The sequence below is a fragment of the Heloderma suspectum genome, chromosome 4, assembly GCF_057233095.1.
Source record: "Heloderma suspectum isolate Gila_16-S chromosome 4, 16-S_ref, whole genome shotgun sequence".
NCBI lineage: Eukaryota > Metazoa > Chordata > Lepidosauria > Squamata > Helodermatidae > Heloderma > Heloderma suspectum.
Genome location: NC_139461.1, coordinates 7,212,245 through 7,231,509, shown reverse-complemented (window position 1 = coordinate 7,231,509; position 19,265 = coordinate 7,212,245). Strand labels below are relative to the sequence as shown.

The window sequence follows — 19,265 nt, the reverse complement described above, 5'->3', positions numbered from 1 at the left end:
GAGAGGAAGGACCGGAACCACCGCAATACAGTATCTCCAGTGCCCAACCCCTCCAGGTGGTCCAGGAGGATACCGTGGTCAACGGTATCAAAAGCCGCTGAGAGGTCGAGGAGAACAAGGAAGGAGCATTCACCCCTATCCAGAGCCCTCCTCATATCATCCACCAAGGCGACCAAGGCTGTTTCTGTCCCATGCCCAGGCCTGAAGCCCGACTGAAATGGGTCTAGATAATCAGTTTCTTCCAAGTGTGCCTTCAACTGCACCGCCACCACCCGCTCAATCACCTTGCCCAAAAATGGCAGATTCGAGACTGGGCGAAAGTTGTTCAGAACTTGAGGATCCAAGGAGGGCTTCTTTAAGAGCGGTCTTATCACTGCCTCCTTGAGGGCTGATGGCATCACTCCCTCCTCAAGGGAGGCGTTCACCACTGCCTTGATCCCCTCACCCAGTCTCTCTGCAGCTCATAATGAGCCAAGATGGGCAAGGATCAAGTAAGCAGGTGGTCGGCCTTACAGATGAAAGCACCTTGTCCACTTCATCAGGAGGAAGCAGCTGGAACCGATCCCACAAAACCGGTTTGCCACAGGCCGCCTCTTGCTCACTAACTGTATCCACAGTGTGCAGAGTAACACACCTAATCTGATCAATTTTATCTGCAAAGTGCCTTGCCAAAGCCTCACAGGAGGCCTTAGAATGCTCCAGTGGTTCCGGAGCCACAGGACCGACCAGGCTCCAGACCACTTGGAACAGCCTCCTGGGACAGCACTCTGCAGACGCGATGGAGGCAGCATAATATTCCTTTTTTGCTGCCTTCACCGCCACGTGATAGGCTGAAGATACAGCTCTAGCCCGTGTCTGATCGTCTTTGGAGCGAGACTTCCGCCACCGGCGCTCTAGCCGTCTCACCTCCTGTTTCAGAGCTCGTAACCGCGGATTGAACCATGGTGCAGTCCGAGCCCTGTTCAGGGGGAGAGGGCGTTTCGGAGCCACCCGATCTAATGCCCCAGTGATTGTGGCATTCCAGCCACCCACCAGGGTCTCGACCGAGTGGCCGTTGGCATGCCCCAGAGAATCCCCAAGCGCGTTCAGGAATCCATTTGGATCCATAAGACGCCTGGGGCGGACCATTTTAATGGGTCCTCCACCCCTGCGGAGGGGTTGTGGAACCGAGAAGTCCAACATCACCAGATAGTGATCTGACCATGACAGGAGGGTGGTGGATATACCGACTTCCAGATCACTCCCCGCTTCTCCAGAAACAAACACAAGGTCTAGTGCATGACCGGCTACATGGGTGGGCCCAGTTAGAATATGGTGCAGCTCCCAGGAGGCCATGGTCTCCATGAAGTCCCGAGGTGCTCCTGTGAGGATGGCCTCCGAATGTATGTTGAAGTCCCCCAACACCAGTAAGATAGGGGACTGTACACGCACATCAGAGACCACCTCAAGCACCTCGGCCAGGGAGTCAGTCGTGCAGCGGGGTGGACGGTACATGAGCAGAATCCCCAGACTGCCCTTCGGGCCCAACCTCCAGTACATGCACTCAGCAACCTTGGTCTCCCGGAGAGGGGGTCTGGTGAAGACCAAGGACTCTCGATAGATAACAGCCACTCCCCCTCCCCGATCCCCAGCCCTCGGCTGCTGTGCATACGAAAATCCGGCTGGACACATGGCTGCAAGGGTTGGAGCAGCAGCCTCGGCCAGCCAGGTCTCCGTAATACATGCCAGGTCTGCACCCTCATCCAGGATCATGTCATGGATGAGGGAGGTTTTCTGGGTAACAGACCTGGCATTGCAGAGCAGCAAACGAAGGCCAGAAGATGGGGTCACGCCTCCCCCAGCCATCCTTTGGTTCTGGACAGGCCCGGAGCAGGGGACAGATACTACACATCTCTCCCTTGTTCCCCTTACCTGGCATGGCCTGCCCCTAGCGCTCCGCCAGCGCCTGCCGCCCAGCCTCAGTATGTTCTGGCCCCCAACACTCCCCCCACTGCCTCCATCAGGTGGACACATGCCCCCTCGCTCCCGCCTATCAGGCAGGCTACCCACCCCTAAAAACACAACAAAATCTCCCCCAACAAAATAAAACAAACAAACAAAACAATTAAAATCCCCTTAAAAATGCCAGGCAGGAGTCCACAGGGAAGGCCTGGTGGTGGTGGCGGCGGCGGCGGCAGCAGGCCCAGCAGCAGCAAGCACGCCTCTTCCCCAGTGGTGGTGGTGGTGGCTTCTCCTGCAGGCCCTGGCTCTCCCAGGCCACCTCAGCCAGCCAGCTTATGTAGCCTCTCCAGGGAGCAAAATGTCTTGCTTTTGCACAACATGCCAAGATGACAATTGTCTGAAAGTTCTTGCTGCAAACATCCCAAATGAACTCTTCCAAGCATCCTCAGTGCCCTGTCATTGCAATTTGCATGTTCTTGCCCTCAGCACTGAATGTGCATTGGGCTGCTCACTAGATTGTGCAATTTGAATTGTTTACAACACACTGCTCAAAGAAAGGTTGTGGGGGGATGTTACATCTGGTGGGGGGGTTACAGCTGGCTTGAAGACAGGTGGGAGATCTAAAATTTCATAAAATTGTTAACTAGATTGTAGGTTAGATAACTAGCATTGTGAGAGAAACAACCATATTTGGTTTCTCAATGTTGTGGGTTTGTTTTCAGCTAATCTCCAGGAAGTCCTTTATTCCTGTGAGCAGCCTTGTTTTTCTGTTGTTCCCTTTTGCTAGATCTCCCTTGGTCTCTGCCTTTTACTTTTTGCCAGTGGTGCTAACCCTGTTTTCCTCTTGCCCTTTTTCAGTGGGATGATGAAACAGACATGGCCAAGATGGAGGAATGTGTCCGATACATTCAGATGGATGGTCTGGTTTGGGGAGCCTCCAAATTGGTCCCAGTGGGGTATGGCATCAAGAAACTCCAAATTCAGTGTGTGGTGGAGGATGACAAAGTTGGGACAGATATACTGGAGGAAGAGATCACCAAGTTTGAGGATTATGTAAGTTCCCTGGAAGGACTGATTCTCTGAACAGTTCTAGCACAGGCGCCTGGATCACTTTGATCAAATTTAGTTTTTCAAGCCTCTAGTAAAAAAAAAAAAATGCTGTTCTTACTAGGGCTGAGCTAGATAATTGGGGAGGGGGGTGGAATTTCATGGATGTTTCCAGTTCTATTTTATGGGAACCTTTTCTGGTGGGTTTTGTTTGGGGTTTCTTGTTTTTGTTGTTGCAAGGGGGCTGCAGAGGGAAGCCACGCACATGCGCACACACACACGCACACACTTGGGTGCTTCCCCCTTCCAGCTGGCATTCAGCAATGCTTTGGGTGCCAGGAACAAGTTCTCGTACTCAGCCAAAGCTGCATTTGATCAGGGGTTATATCAGCAGTGAAATAGTGCAAAAAAGGCAGGCTTTCAGGGAGAACGCTTTGTGCGACCCGAAAGTCTCTTTTTGTGCTGAAAATATTACAGCGTTCAGCTCAGCCTCAGGCTTTGCACACTTGCCTTGAGACTGCTAGCACTCTCAGAGAATACGTTGAACATTTAACAATATGTTGAGTTTCGGCCCTGGTGTGGTGTTTTCCCAGTCAAGAGTTGCGCTCAAGGGTTTAAATACTACAGCTGGATTTTCAAACAACCTTAAACCATGGCTACTGCTAAGTATTGTATTCAGGCATGGTAATCTTTCATGAATTGAATTAGTAAACAGCTTTATACAGAAACCAGTGTCCCCTGACATCAGCATTCATCGTTTGAAGAATTCATATTGCTTTGAGAAAGTCCAAAGTTGGAAGAAATGGGGGAAGCTGCGGGTGGGGGTAACCCCAGAGGCCTTTACGCATAGGGGAAGGACAAGAATCTGTGTAGGTAATTCAGGCTGTGTCCCCCTTATACTGCAAATGCTGTTCAAGGGTCCCTTTAGGCTTCCAGGCCTTTGACAGAGATCCCAACTTCCCTCTTTAAACAACTATGAGGGTTAGTCTTCAGGGTTGCAGAATGATGTCTGGATGAGGTTGTGGGGTCCATTCTTTGCAGAAGGTCTGTAAAACAGGGCTTTGATTTTGCCAGGCTTGGGATTTTAGAAAGCTGCTTGTAAGGATCTGCAGTCTCCATGATGCAAAAACTCTTCCTTGCGTTATTGATTTCCCTTTCTGTCTTTCAGGTGCAGAGTGTTGACATAGCTGCTTTCAACAAGATCTAACAGCAAACCTTTACACTTTCTAAAGCTAATAAAAGGTCAAGAGTTGGAGAGCAGTGCTGTGTGAGGGCCTGTTTCTTTAATCGGAGTGCTTGCTCTTCTGTGGTTAAGGTTGTTGTTGATCAGAGGGAAAAAGCTTGGTCAGCTCTGCCTATACAGGAAGTCGCAACTCCACAGGCACTACCTCTCTCTCTTGTACTTGGTCAATTGTAAATGCTCACTGCCTGCCTGGAGATAATGGTCCTGGTCCTGTGGCACTTCTTGTACTAGTCCAGTTTCTGTTATTATTTGCATTTCTATACTGCCCCATGGCCAAAGCTCTCTGGGCGGTTCACAGAAATTAAAAGCCATTTAAAAATACATTATACACAGCGACAGCATGTATTAAAAACAATACATAAACAACCAAAAAACAGTCCAGGAGCTAATTAACTCATTATATGCTGCCAAATACCTGAGAGAAGAGGACAGTTTTAATCTGGTGCCAAAAAGATAACAATGTTAGTTCCAGGCGGCCCTCGTCATGCCTGTGTTTACTTGTTTTCCTTTTTCCTCTTGTGTCATGTCTTTTAGATTGTGAGCCTGTGAGCAGGGACTGTCTTGTTATTCATTTTATGTTAGCTGCTCTGGGGGTCTTCAGCTGAAGAAAAAAAAAAAAAAAGTTTCAAAGGTTTCATCAGGGAGATCATTCTGTAAATGTGGGGCCACCACCGGGAAGGCCCTCTCCTTGTTGCCACCCTCCAAGCCTTCCTTGGAGGAGGTACCCGGAGGAGGGTGTTAGATGCTGAACATAGTGTACAGGTCAGTTCAGGTGCTCCATCAAGTACTGTGGTCCCAAGCCATGTAAGGCTTTATAGGTCAAAACCAGCACCTTGAATTGGGCTCAGAAACATACAGGCAGCCAGTGCAAGCAGGCCAGAATTGGTGTTAAAGACAATCTTGCTGCATTGTACCCCCTGCACTCACAGACGCCAAAATTCATCTGATCATTAAGGTAGCTAGGTGTTTCCTGGCCAACTCCTTATCTTGAACTGCAGTCCTGACCCCACACTTGTCATGCTACTTATGAAGATAGTGCATTTCCCCTTTTGGAACAAGGTGGAGGCAAAATAGGAGTTGAGCAGTTCCACCTTCTCCTTGTCACCCTTTAACACTTCACTGTTCTTGCTGTGCATTAGCCTATCATTTCCTTCCTTTCCTGGGGAAGAACTGGGAAGTCTGGTCTGTGCTTAAATGCAGCTGGCATGCTTTCCCACCAGTTTGGAGAGCTGAACCTCAGTCAGTCTTGATCAGTATGCAAATGTTCATATCTATTCCAGGTAACAATGAGACCATGGAGGTGGCTTGAATGATGGAATGTACAGTCAGGGCCAGAAATATTGGAACAAGGATAACTGTTTTGGCAGTTGGCCTCTGTACACCACCACACTGAAGTTGAAAGGAAACACACCCAGATGGGAGTGAAGTCAGGACTTTCAGCTGTAATTCAAGGGGTTTGACAAAAGTGGGGCACTAACCATTCAGGAAGGACAGCCAGTGGCATACACCACTACCCCCATTGGGGGCTCATAAGTAATGAAACGAATGGCTGACAAGCAGGGGCATGGCCAGGTGTGGCCTGTTTCCTGGGCACCCCATGACCAATCAAGCAGATAAAAGGCCTGGACGTAGTTCTGAGTGTTACATTTGCATTTGGTAGCTGTTCACTGGAATTCCCAACATGAGGTCCAAAGAGGTGTCCATGCGAGTGAAGGAGGCCATCATTAAGCTGAGGAAACAAACCCATCAGAGAGATAGCAAAAACAGTGGGAGTGGCCAACACAACAGTTTGGAACCTCCTGGAAAAGAAGGAATTAACTGGCAAGCTCAGCAACAGCAAAAGGCCTGGCAGACCACGGAAGACAACTAAAGGGGATGACCACAGAATTCTGCTCATGGTGAAGAGGAACCCTTTCACAACATCTAGCCAGGTCAAGAACGCTCTTGCGGAGGTAGGCATGTCATTGTCAACATCTACAGTCAAGAGACAGCTTTATGAATGTAAATACAGAGGCTTCACAACAAGGTGCAAACCACTGGTAACGCTCAAGAACAGACAGGCCAGATTAGCCTTTGCCAGCAAACACCCAAAAAAGCCTGCCCAGTTCTGGAATAAGATTCTTTGGACTGATGAAACCAAGATTAACTTGTACCAGAATGATGGGAAGAGAAAAGTATGGAGAAAGAAAGGAACAGCTCATGATCCAAAGCATACCACATCATCTGTCAAACATGGTGGAGGCAGTGTTATGGCATGGGCATGTATGGCTGCCAATGGAACCGGGTCACTGGTGCTTATTGATGACCTGACTGCTGATAAAAGCAGCAGGATGAATTCTGAAGTGTATAGGGCTGTACTTCCTGCTCAGATTCAGGTGAATGCTGCCAAGCTGATAGGACGCTGCTTCATATTGCAGATGGATAATGACCCAAAACATATAGCAAAAGCTACCCAAGAGTTTCTCCAGGCAAAGAAGTGGGATGTTCTTCAATGGCCAAGTCACTCACCTGATCTCAACCCAATAGAGCATGCTTTTCACTTCCTGAAGACAAGACTGAAGGCAGAAAGGCCCACAAACAAGCAGCAGCTGAAGGCTGCTGCAGTGAAGGCCTGGCAAAGCATCTCGAGGGAGGACACTCAGCATTTGGTCACGTCCATGGGTTCCAGACTTCAGGCAGTCATTGACTGCAAAGGATTTTCATCCAGGTATTAAAGGCGACCCTTAAGTTTGAAATGATGTTGGTTTGTTCCATTACTTATGAGCCACCAACGATGGGGGAGTGTGTATGCTGCTGGCTGGTTAGTGCCCCACTTTTATGGTTAGTGTTTTTTACTGGTTAGTGCCCCACTTTTGTCAAACCCCTTGAATTACAGCTGGAAGTCCTGACTTCGCTCCCACCTGGGTGTGTTCCTTTCAACTTCAATGTGGTGGTGTGCAGAGGCCAACTGGCAAAACAGTTATCCTTGCTCCAATGTTTCTGGCCTTGACTGTAAGAAAGGCTCCTGTGGGCACAACAGAACATATATCAGTTCTATTGGGGACTTTTATAATGGTTTATAAATGTTCCTCCCCAGGCTGGTGTCTTCAGGGGTACTGAACAAATTCCCTCAAAGGTTGGGACTGTGTGGTGGTTTTCCGTTTTGGGCTGTGTGCTCCATAACTCCACCCTAGAGTTCATGTCATAGTGAGCCAGTTTGTCTTAAGCCACCCAGGTGCTGTAGTGGCTTATTAGGGAAAAGGAGAGAAGTCTCACTCAGAATGTGGCCCACAGCATAATTCTTAACAGGTCATCTGTACAGTATCGGACGGATGTGGTGTCTTGTGATTGCTGAGTCCGATCTAGCAGGAATAGACAAGTGATGTCTGGAATCACGGAAGCAATCACAACCAGTGCTTCAGGAAGTGCTATTAGGAAGCTTCTGAACTGCTTTTGTGCTGCTGCTGCTGGATGGTTGGAACAATAGGATCCAGCTGAACAGGTGTGCTCAAAGGGTCTTTAATGCCAGATGGATTTCATGTTCTTTAGCTGGGAATAGCCCTGCTCATAAAACAACCATAAGGGAAAGCTGTAATGTTAAGAGAGCCTGATACAACAGAGGGAAACACAAACTTCCATCTTTCTGTAACACGTGAGAAGAGCAATTAGTGTGTAACATTCTTTAGGTTAAACTGGCTATGTTCTCTCCCCTTAGTTAAACACATGCATCTCCAGGTGAGCAATCAGAGAGGCATGTGCTCTCATGCCAGTTATAGCCCTGCAGCTTCTAGGCTGTAATGCAAGTACTGTCACCCATCTACTGAAGGATAAGCCCTCTTTTGGCAGCTCGCTTGGGGGTCTAGGATTTGATGACTCAACATGCACTCGTGCATTTCTCTAGTTGGGCTTCCTGGTGTGTGAACGGCCTGACTTGTGGTAGTCTAGTTATCAGCCCTGCAAAGTGTGAGATTAACAGCTGGCTCACCAGCTGCAGCATTGACACTCAACAATACCAGATGAAGGCTTCACCCAAAGGGTGAGAGAATTTCCCATACCCATATTGTTACTTTTGCTAAAATGCAACATAGTCAGCTACTACATTTATTTAAACAAAAAATGTCATTTCCAGTTCTTCGTCATGCTTTTACATGGCCATGACATTATAGGACTAAGAGCAGGCTTGATTGTTAATGGTTTGCAGGGCGGCCACTGAGGAGAGCCTGAGCGCCCATTTTACGGCTATTCTAGAGTTAGTGCCCCATTATTGGCCTCCAATGAGCGGTTGCCAGTCAGTCATATGGAGCACAGCTGACTACTGTCAGTCAGGGAAGCTCTTAGTTGGAACAAAATCTCTCGTCTTTTGGGTGTAGCTTACATTATTTGTTATGGCACAGAAAAAGCAAAGATAGCTGTGTTGGCCCATTTAGAAGAAAAAAAGTCCAAAATCCACAGTTGGCAGTAGCTTTAGCACTAATCAAAATGTCACAAAACACAAAAGCAAACTTTCAAGTTCTACAGAACTATTCATCAGTCTTGATGATATGAGGAAACCCCTTAGAAATCCAACAATTAGGCTAGATGTTGTAGTCATAAGGTCTTTAGACCTGGCCTCAAGATGGAGATTGCAGACTGGATTACTCCATTCTGGGATGAAGGGGCAATGCCCCCCCCCCCCAATTTTTGATAACACAAATCCCTGCTGTTATCCAGATCTGGCTCTTGCTTTAAAATGTGTCAATTCCTGGATAAGTAGAGAGCTGAGGTAAGAGAAATATGACATTACATTAGCAAGGTTGGAGATTGCTTTGGATGGTGTACTGGGTAAAAGTAAGCAAAGAGAAACATGGGTGGAATATGCAACCAGAGGAAGATGATATTTTACCACCTGAAGATGGCCTTTGCATTGGGGGAGGGGGAGGGGGTCCATTCCCTTCAACCACTAGAGAATACCACACTATTAGGCTTCGCTTCACCTAGTAAGATACCCAAAGTAATCTCTGCCAATCTTCTGCTCTGTCCAGAAACCAGTGTGTGTGTCAAAGCTAGAGACAGAACAGAGTTACAGCCGGCCTGGATGTTTTCAGAAATGGGGGTTAGTCACTACTTCTTTGCCCTAGAATGCTGGGGGAAATTTGATACCTGCAGCACCTTGTAGTCTGCAATCTCCATTTTGAGACTGAGACTAAATGCAGACCTTATGGCTACAACCTCTAGCCTAAATTTGGGACTTTTTCTTGTTTTTCCTCTTACTTCCATAGTCTGTTCTTTTTACAATCTATCCTGATCTTGGAGAACTCAAAATCTTGCTCACTATTTTGTGACATTTTGGTTGGTCTAGGTAATGTTGCCCGGCTGTGGATTTACGGTTCATAGTTTTCCTGTCTCTTCTCACCACCATCACCCTGCTGCTGCCCTGTAACATATAACCCCTCCCCTTTGCTGCTTGATGCTGCCTCTCCCAGAGCCATTTTGCTAGGTTTGGTTTTAGACTGGGGTGGGCAACTTGTGGTCCAAAACATTTGGAGGGCCACAGCTCTCATCATCCTTCACCATTAGCTACATCTGGAAGGCCACAAGTTGCTCACCTTTGTTTTAGGGCTACAACCCCATATCCTTACCTGGAAGCAAGCACCCTTGATTGCAATGGGACTTCTAAGTACATATGCTCTCTTAATCTAAAACACTAATGCTGGAAAAAGTGCAGAACGGGGCAACCAAAATTATCAAGGGGCTGGAGCATCTCTCCTATGAGAGGTTACAATAGCTGGGATTGTTTAGTTTGGAAAAAAGGGTAAGGGGAGGCATGATAGAGGTCTACAAAATTATGCATGGTGTGGAGAATGTGGATAGGGGGACATTTTTCTCCCTCTCTCAAAATACTAGAACCTAGGGTCATCCCATGAAGTTGATTGGTGGGAGATTCAGGACAGATCAAAGGAATTCCTTCATACAGCGCAGATTTGAGCAATGGAATTTGCTACCACAGGATGTCGTGATGCCCACCAATTTGGATGGCTTTAAAAGGAGGTTGGACAAATTCCTGGAGGAGAAGGCGATCAATGGCTGCTAGCCTTGATGGCTATGTGCTCCTCCAGTACCAGAGGCAGTGAGCCTCTGTACACCAGTTGCTGGGGAACATAGGTGGGAGGGTGCTGTTGCACTCATGCCCTGCTTGTGGGTTCCTGGTCGACAGCTGGTTGGCCACTGTGTGAACAGAATGCTGGACTAGATGGACCCGTGGTGTGATCCAGCAGGGCTCTTCTGATGTTCCTATGTTCTTAATGTCACCGAACGACACAATGGGCATAGTCCCTTCTCTTCCCAAACCTCTCTTCTTTGCCAATTGCTTCCTTCACCCACTGGTATGAGCTGGCTCAGGATTAACTGAGCCAAAATTTCTCAGTCAATACTTTTCTTACACATTTTCTAAGAATTTACTCCCCGAGACTTCCAGCTGTTGAAGACTCTTCTCCCCTTCCTGGGAATGCTGGACTGGATGGACCCTTGGTCTGGTCCAGCAGGGCTCTTATGTTCTTACTTGAAGTACCCAATATTGTGGAACCTTGGGCTAAAATCTCTTCGCAGCCCGCAGGTCACCAGCTCAGTGTTTCTGCCCGTCATGTCTGTCAGGATCATCGGTCTCCCTTCCTCCGCAGCCACCCCACCCCCAGTTCTCTGCGCAGCTGCACCGTTCGGGCTGAGCTGCGCCTTCCATCCAAGTTCTCTTTCGAGGAGGGGCTGTACCCCAGTGGTAGAGCCCGTGCTTTGCATGCGGAAGGGCCCGGGTTCGATCCCCGGCATCCCCAGGTAGGGCTGGAAAAACGCCTGCCTGGAAGCCGGGAGAGCCGCTGCTGCCAGTCAGCGTCAACAATGCTGGGCTAGGTGCTGACTCGCGGCGCTGTATCCAGCGTTAGCCCTGCTTGGAGCTGCAATGGATGGGGTTTGCCAGCGCCGATGCCCGCCCGCCCTCGGGCCTCCTGAGCGCCGCGCCGCGCCCAGCCCCGCGCCGCCCTCCTCCCGCCCGGGCGCGTCCACCTCCCAGGGCCCTCGGCGGGCGGAGGAGGCGGCGCCTGCCCTGGGCCGCGCTGTCCCCGCGTGGGGCCGGGAGCAGCCGCTCGGCCGCGCGCGCGGGGCGGCTCCGGCGGCGGCGGCGAGAGGAGGCGCGCGCGGGGCGGCGCGCCATGGGCGAGCCGGGGCGGGCGCCCGGGGGCGGGTGGCCGCGGGGCTCGCTGGCGCTGCTCACCGACCTCTACCAGTTCACCATGGCTTACGGCTACTGGCGCGCCGGGCGGCACGGCCAGCCGGCCGCCTTCGAGCTCTTCTTCCGCCGCTGCCCGTTCCAGGGCGCCTTCGCCCTCGGCGCCGGCCTGAGCGAGTGCCTCGCCTTCCTGCGCGCCTTCCGCTTCTCGCGGGCAGGTAAGCCGGGCGCCGCCGGGCCCGGGGTGGCGCGGGAGGGCTCCGCCTGTGCCCCCGCGGGCCTGCGCGGCGACGGGGGAAGAAGAGCGGCGCTCCGCTCTGCGGGCGGGCGGGCGGGCGGCGGCGCTGCCCCCCAGCCTCGCCTCGGTCTAGGAGGTGGGCGGCTTGGGGCTAGATCCGGTGGAAGCCAGGCCCAGCCTTCTCGGTGCGTCTGCTGTACATAGGAACAGCATTGGCTGCAACCCTTGCATAAGAACATAAGAAGAACCGTGCTGGATCACACCCAGGTCCAGCTAGTCCAGCATCTGTCCACCCAGTGGCCAACCCGCTGTCGACCGGGAACCCGCAAGCGGGGCAGGAGTGCAACAGCGCCCCCCCACCCAGGCTCCCCAGCAACTGGTGTGCATAGGCGCATTGCCTCTGGTACTGGAGGGAGCACACAGCCACCAGGACTAGTAGCCACTGATAGCCTTTTCCTTCACGAATTTGCCCAGACCCCTTTTAAAGCCCTCCAGATTGGTGGCCATCGCGACAGCCTGTGGTAGCGAATTCCATTGCTTTAACTCTGCACCGTGTGAAGAAGCCCTTCCTTTGATCTGTCCTGAATCTCCCCTGGAGTGTAAAAGTGGCTGAGGTCAAATGGAGCCAGTGTGGAAGCAAATGCAGTTATATTAAACCACCTCCTTGTCATCCTTATTTAAACGCAATAGTCTCCTTTTCTGAGTGCACAATTCCAAGCTTGAGTGTTGGCTTAGGACTACATGAACAATACATTAGAACAGCCCAGCATAAAAGCATTGCTGGGGCAGCATCTACTGCCGCTTTGGTGACCAGTCTTTAGAGCATGTACACATTCTGGGAAGGCTAAGCTGGGAAAAAAACAGGGGGATTACTTCACTCTTACCCCACAGATAAAAGAGGCTATTTTGCCCTCATTGGCCAGTATACCACTGAAAGAATGAGTCTATTCTGGTAGTGAAATTCTTCTTCAGTGTTATCAGTTATTGCAATTTGTTACTGAACATGTTATGTCTACAGGAGTACCTGAAGAAGGCTTTGTAGAGTTGAAATGGAAGCACACCGAGGTTCCATAGACTGACAAGCAGAACTGATATAGTTGTTCTGAAATTTTGGCTGACTGTTTATAATTGTTGTTTTGTAAAATCAATTGGCATAATTGTACCACTAATCACCATAACTTTTGTAATTAACTGGTCTGGTTCAGTTGTGTAGGTCTCTTAGACCCAGAGTGTTCGTACTGAAACTGCCATTCATTTTAGTACATCTCTGATATGGACCTGGTTCGCACATAACAACAACTCAGAGTGGACTGGTCTGCACAATCAAATAAGCCACTGTGGCTTATTTATACCATTGTGGGTACAATGTGCGTGGGCGGCCTTTTTGAATATTCAAGCCGCTACTGCGGCTTGTTGTGTCATCTGAACCCAGTGGGGGTAGGTTGTGCAAGGGTTAAACAACCCTCACATAACCCATGGGTTGTTTTAGGGCACGTGCCACAATGCACCATGGCTTAAATAAGCCTCGGTGAGCTGCAATGATCGTGTGAAACAGGTCAGTATGGGCTGCGTATGGATTGCTGTTGAAGCATGGGTTGTCATTACACGAGAACCCTGTACTATGGTTTAACTCTGCATTGTTAACCGCAAACAACCCAAGAGTTCACAACCCAACAACAAGCCATGGGTTCTATTCCTGGGTTGTTTGTGGTTAGCAACCCAAAGTTAAACTATAGTGTAGGGTATGCATGTAACGACAACCCACAATTCAACAACAACGCAAAGTCTGGGTTGTTGTTACATGCAAACCAGGTTCTTCACCCACCCCTATCCCGTCTCTGTTTGGTGGAGCGAATCAGAGAGGAGATCTAAGCATGGACCTTCAGTAACTCCTCGGCCTCAGATTCTTGCTGTGTAATGGCTGGTTGGGTCCCTGAGTGTACCCCCAAACATACATTTGTCTCTTATTTCATCTTTTCCAGAGCTGTGTGTTAGCATTAGCTCATTCCCGACTGTGGAATGAGCTCCCTAGAGAGGTTCACCTGGCACCTACGTTGTTCTCCTTCTGGCACCAGGTGAAGACCTTTTCATTCTCCCAGCATTTTAGCTTCTTAATCTTTGAGCTCTAGTGTTTTAAATTTGTATTTTAACTCTCTGCGTTGCTGCTAGGTTTTATTCTGGTTGTACTTTTATACTGTAGTTTTAAGCTTCCATATTTTATATTATTTTATGCTGAACTTTGTGGTTTTAATTTTTGTGAACTGCCCAGAGAGCTTCGGCTATTGGGCGGTATAGAAATAAATAAATAAAATAAAATAAGCATTAACAGGCTTTGAGGGGTTCCTGCCCACACTTACAAATTCCTCTCTTTTTAACCACCCTGACAATGAGGATAAAAAAATATGGTTTACAGGCGCAGTCCTATGCACGTGCCTTTAGTGCGTTAAGGGAGTGACTCATTTGTGGCTTAGGACTGTGCAGTTTTCTTGAATTTTTCTTCCAGCAGAAGGGAAGCCAATCATCTGTGATCACCTTCTGCTCATCATATACTTTGTCAGTTGGTTGCCTCTTCTATTCTGACTTAAGAACACAGTGTAACTCAAAAAAGACTGCATATTTTCATGCCGCATGCAGGAGCTCATAGAATCATAGAATAGTAGAGTTGGAAGGGGCCTAAAAGACAATTGAGTCCAACCCCCTGCTCAACGCAGAAATCCAAGGCAGAGCATCCCTGACAGATGGCTGTCCAGCCTCGTCCTGAATGCCTCCAGTGTGGGAGAGCTCACTACTGCCCTAGGGAATTGGTTCCATTATCATATTCCTCTAACAAACAGGAGGTTTTCCTGACGTTCAGCCGGAATCTGGCTTCCTGTCACTTGAGCCCATGATTCAGAGTCCTGCACTCTGGGATGATCGAGAAGAGATCCTGGCCTTCCTCTCTGTGACAACTTTTCAAGTACTTGAAGAGCGCTATCCTATCTCCCCTCAGTCTTCTCTTCTCAAGGCTAAACATGAGTTCTTTCAGTCTCTCTTCATAGGGCTTTGTTTCCAGTCCCCTGATCGTCTTTGTTGCCCTCCTCTGAACCCTCTCCAGCTTGTCTGCATCCTTCTTAAAGTGTGGTGCCTAGAACTGGACACAGTACTCCAGATGAGGCCTAACCAATGCTGAGTAGAGGGGAACTAGTACTTCCCGAGATTTGGAAGCTATGCTTCTATTAATGCAGCCCAAAATAGCATTTGCCTTTTTTGCAGCCACATCACATTGTTGGCTCATATTCAGCTTGTGATCGACAACAATTCCAAGATCCTTCTCGCTTGTAGTGTTGGTGAGCCACGTATCCCGCATCTTGTAACTGTGCATTTGGTTTCTTTTTCCTAGGTGCAGAACTTGGCATTTATCCCTATTCAATATCATTCTGTTGTTTTCTGCCCAGCGCTCCAGTCTATCCAGATCACTTTGAATTTTGTTTCTGTCTTCCAAAGTATTAGCTATCCCACCCAATTTTGTGTCATCTGCAAATTTGATCAGCATTCCCTGAAGACCTAGTAAACTGCTGACCTAGTAAATGAGGTCACTGTACCAATAGTTTGTGTATCACACCAATACATGGATCCATGCAAAATTTAGGGAATCAAAGTCTGGGTGAAGGTATGTATTTATTTAGATAGTGCTGTCAATATACATGGTACTGTAAAGAGTGCAGGTCCCTGTCCCAAGGAGCTTACAATCTAAAGCAGGGCTGGGCAATGTGCAGCCCCTGCTGTGTTCCCCTGCCACCGCCAACATTGCAGCAATTTTGCAGGGAAACGAGACGTGTGGGAATGCCCACCCTGTTTGCAAGCAGACTCATGGTCCCAGAAGGCAGGGTGAGGGGGTGTGCTGCCCAGTAGGTTCTGGCAGGGGTGGGTGGAATCCAGCCTCCTGACCCCTGGAAGTTGCCCATCCCTGATCTAAGTTTTTATACGTGGGAAACAGAGGCAAGGGAGGGAAGTGGACGTAGAGGTGAGCAACGATGAAGCAATAGGCTGTTTGAGTTCTGTGTGCTTTGGCTTAGTCACAGGATTCATGGCAGTACGGTACTCTTCCCCAACCTAGTGCCCTCCAGATGTGTTGGACTATAGCTCCAGCACATCTGGAAGGCACTAGATTTGGGAAGGCTGCAATCGGGCATGGAACTAGATGGCTGTCCCAAAAGCACAATGGAAAATGTGGTTTTTGAGGAGGGATGTAAGGAAAGAAGACAGGTGGCCTCCTGCAGGTGTTCGGGGAGGGAGAATGTCTTTTATGGCTGGGATAAGAGCCAGCATTAGTGGGGCAGGGAGGGAGCTGTGAGCTCAGAGAGCTGAGGCCAGTTGGTGAGTGGAGTAATGTGACTGGTGCCCAAGTAGTGGAAGTCAGGTTGAGGGCACATGGCAGGGCTTGCTCCAGGCAGGCACAGTTCCAGTCACGGTTTTCCATGGCTCCTTTCATGGTCATCCTCACCGGTGCTACCATTCCCTCCCAGCTGAAATGCAGCAGTTGCATGCACCATGAACACATTTGTTTCTGGCCAAACAGGTGGCCTGTTTTTTCTTTGCTAAATAGCAGCCCGGGGGCGTGGGGGTTGGCAGAGGTGGATCAGGGCCGACAGCGCTTTAACTCTCTCCTTCCATGCCATGGTTCCCATGAAAACTGCCTGCCCAGCAAACTGCGGTGTGGCCCTAACACCTGCTTCCCTCCTGGGTCAACAAGCAATTCCAGGGGGAGGGGATCTCCGCCAGGCCCGCAGCACAGTGGGGAATGGTTAACCCCCTCTGCACACATTGCGCTCCTGATCAGCCTCCTCCCTTTTCTCTCTCTCTCTCTCACTGGACTTTGCTCCATCTGAAATGTCAGGCTGTACGCCAGCCTTCCCCAACCTGGTGCCCTCCAAATGTTTTGCACTACAACTCCCAGCATACCTGACCATTGGCAATGCTGGCTGGGGCTGATGGGAGCTGAGGTCCAAAACATCCAGTTGGGAAAGGCTGCTGTCTGCGAAATGAAGGTTTCCACAATCTGGTAGTGGCTTCTTAGGACTGAGACCCACGGTAGAACGGGTCACTTGCCAAACAGGGCTTTAGAATCATAGAGTCATAGCATCATGGAATAGTAGGGCTGGAAAGGGCCTACAAGACCATCGAGTCCAACCCCCTGCTCAGTGCAGGACTCCAAGTCAGAGCATCAGAGCAGTCTGGTTAGCCAGAAGTTGCCTACCAGTTCTACAGACCAAGGGGGGGGGGGGAACCTGCCGCAAAAGAATCAGAAGAGTTCCTAGTCCCTAAGGGGAACTCTCTTACTGCCACAAGTGATCAGCCTTTCCCAACCTGTCACCCTCCAGATCTGTTGGCCAGCATGACCATGATCTGTTCACTATCTTGCTTTTTAATGGGCAAAGCAGATGGCAATCTTCGCCGGTTTCTCTCAAAATTACCCTACAAGATAGGTTACTGTAATGCTATTTTTACCACTGAGGCATTAGGGTTGCCAATTTGCCTGAGGCCGTGCCTGAGGTGCTGGAGGAAAGGCTTCTGTACTGCATAGACACACCATGGCAGACAAGAACTGGCGCCCCAAAGTGTCCGCGGATGGCGGTCACGGTTTGGCCTCGGTACAACCTTGCCCTGAACTTGGTTTTCCCCCTTCATGTGTGGGAAGAAGGAAAGGGGTGCCCCTGGGAGCACCCATGGGGGGACGGGGTGCTCCCAGGCGTTGCCCTCTCTCCACTGTCCCAGACTGTGCAGCAAGAGGGTGCTGTGGCACTCGTGTCCTGCTCAAGGACTCCCCCGGGCATTCCCAGCTGGGACTTCTCCTCCTCCGACACTTAACCAGCACCTGTCTGTGCCACAGGCCTTGCAGACGGAGCTCTGTGTTTCCTGGGTGCCACCTTGGTTGCAGGACCAGCCCGGCCGCCAGACTGAGCACCAAGCGCGCTTGACTCCCAGGGACCGATCTCTGTTCACCAAGCCCTAAAACGCCCTGGATTCAACCCTTCTCATTCTGAGCAACTCCTTTCAAGAGAACCTTGCCTGGCTATATCCCTGGTCCTCCATCCCCCCTACTCTGGGTGACCATTGGGACTCGATTTGCTTGTTCAGGGTGGCTTTTGGTCCTTTTAACCTTTAACAATTGCTCACAGAACTCGATCTTTGACTGTCTTGGACCGCCCTGCCTGCCTCTGGACCCTCATCACCTGGCCTGTGGCCACTGCTGGTTCCTGTTGCAATCTCCCCTAGAGAGAAGCACTCACAACATGAGATAGGAAAATGGGAACCAGAGCCTCGAGCAAAACCCTTCCAACTAGTCTCCCCAAGGAAGTTTTTATTGGGCGTGACTCCAAAGCTCAGATCTGTCCCAGCCTGCCTTTGTAGCACAGGACGACCTGTCCAGGCACGGCTGTTGATGAGAAATGGCCATAGTTCTAAATGTTCTGCCTCCACCCCCAAGAATTCCTGATCAGAGGGACAAGCCTGCTTGAGTTTTTGGGCCGCTCCTGGGCTCGGTTACCGTTCCAACAGCGGGCAAAGACGTCTTTTATTCAGGCAAGGCTTTGGCATTCACACTGACTTGTTGTTCAACTGGGTTTTTCATCTGATGGGTGCTGTTTGTTGGTTTGTTTGTTCGTTCTTTCTTCTTGATGTGCTTTTATTTGTGTTTTATGTGACCTGTTTTTATGGGGTATGCTTTAATAGATGAGTTTTAATGTTTGTTGTTTTTTCTGTTTTGTACTGTTAGCTGCCTTAAGCACTATTTTTAGTGGAAAGGCATGATATAAATTAAAGGCATGAATACATCAGTAATCCACAAGCCTTCTTTGAAGAGGCCATAAAATAAGAGGGTGTGTTTGCTTTGTGTGTGTTTCTCTGCAATAGTGTCACATCTGTTGATGGTATTGAATGGAGAACCCCCACAGCCCTGTGAGGAATCCTTCTTGATACCAGATATATGAAATGATTGATCCACCTAGCCCCCTATTGCTTGGCCGTGGAATTGATCAGAAAAAGCCAAGATTCACAGCTCAATTATAACCATTTTTTCTCAGAAGTAAGGCTGCAATCCATTTTCCCTGTGCTGCAGGCACTCTTTTTGAAGAATAAATTAAACGCACAACACACAAAAACCAGGGGAGTAAACTGGTGTTGAGAAGCACCCGCTTCAAAATGTTGGGAGAAGAGGTGTGTGGTGACCATGAGGAGGCACGAAAGTGGTGGTGGGGGATAACACTGCCCTCGGGACTATGTTGCACCCATTGCATGGACAGGACAGCATGGCATGCACACTCCAAAAAAGCACTAGCCCTCCTGAAGTATGGCCAGTCAGTGGGAATCTGCTTTTAGCTTACAGTGGATGAGCAAGTATTGGCAGAGCTAGGAGTGCTGCAGTCTGGAAGCACTCTCTGTTTCTAGAATTCTGGCAACCTGTTCTTCCAGAAGAGCCATCCAATTGCCTAAATTCTCTAGAATACCTCTGCAGATTAAACTGGTTCATCTGGCTGCATTTTCAGAAAGTGTCATATTGGCTCCAGAGCATTTTCTTTGTAACCGAAACCAGATGTGGGCAGGCGGTAGATCTCCAGATGTTTGGGACTTCGGTTCCCAGA

At 49.5% G+C, this 19,265-nt stretch overlaps 2 protein-coding genes across 8 annotated transcripts in view; both read left to right on the top strand.

Moving 5' to 3' along the window:
• EEF1D (eukaryotic translation elongation factor 1 delta) overlaps positions 1-4,248 on the top strand; it is a 36,469-nt gene extending 32,221 nt beyond the window's left edge. For all 6 annotated transcript variants that reach the window (XM_084848574.1, XM_084848572.1, XM_084848569.1 and 3 more), the window contains 2 exons: positions 2,800-2,994; positions 4,157-4,248. In XM_084848574.1, the coding sequence (XP_084704700.1) occupies positions 2,800-2,994; positions 4,157-4,195 (234 nt within the window). In that variant the 3' untranslated portion in view covers positions 4,196-4,248. The remainder of the gene's footprint in view (positions 1-2,799; positions 2,995-4,156) is intronic.
• Positions 4,249-11,393: 7,145 nt separating this feature from the next.
• NAPRT (nicotinate phosphoribosyltransferase) overlaps positions 11,394-19,265 on the top strand; it is a 29,303-nt gene continuing 21,431 nt past the window's right edge. For both annotated transcript variants that reach the window (XM_084848567.1, XM_084848566.1), the window contains exon 1: positions 11,394-11,626. In XM_084848567.1, coding sequence (XP_084704693.1) covers positions 11,473-11,626 — 154 coding nt within the window. In that variant the 5' untranslated portion in view covers positions 11,394-11,472. The remainder of the gene's footprint in view (positions 11,627-19,265) is intronic.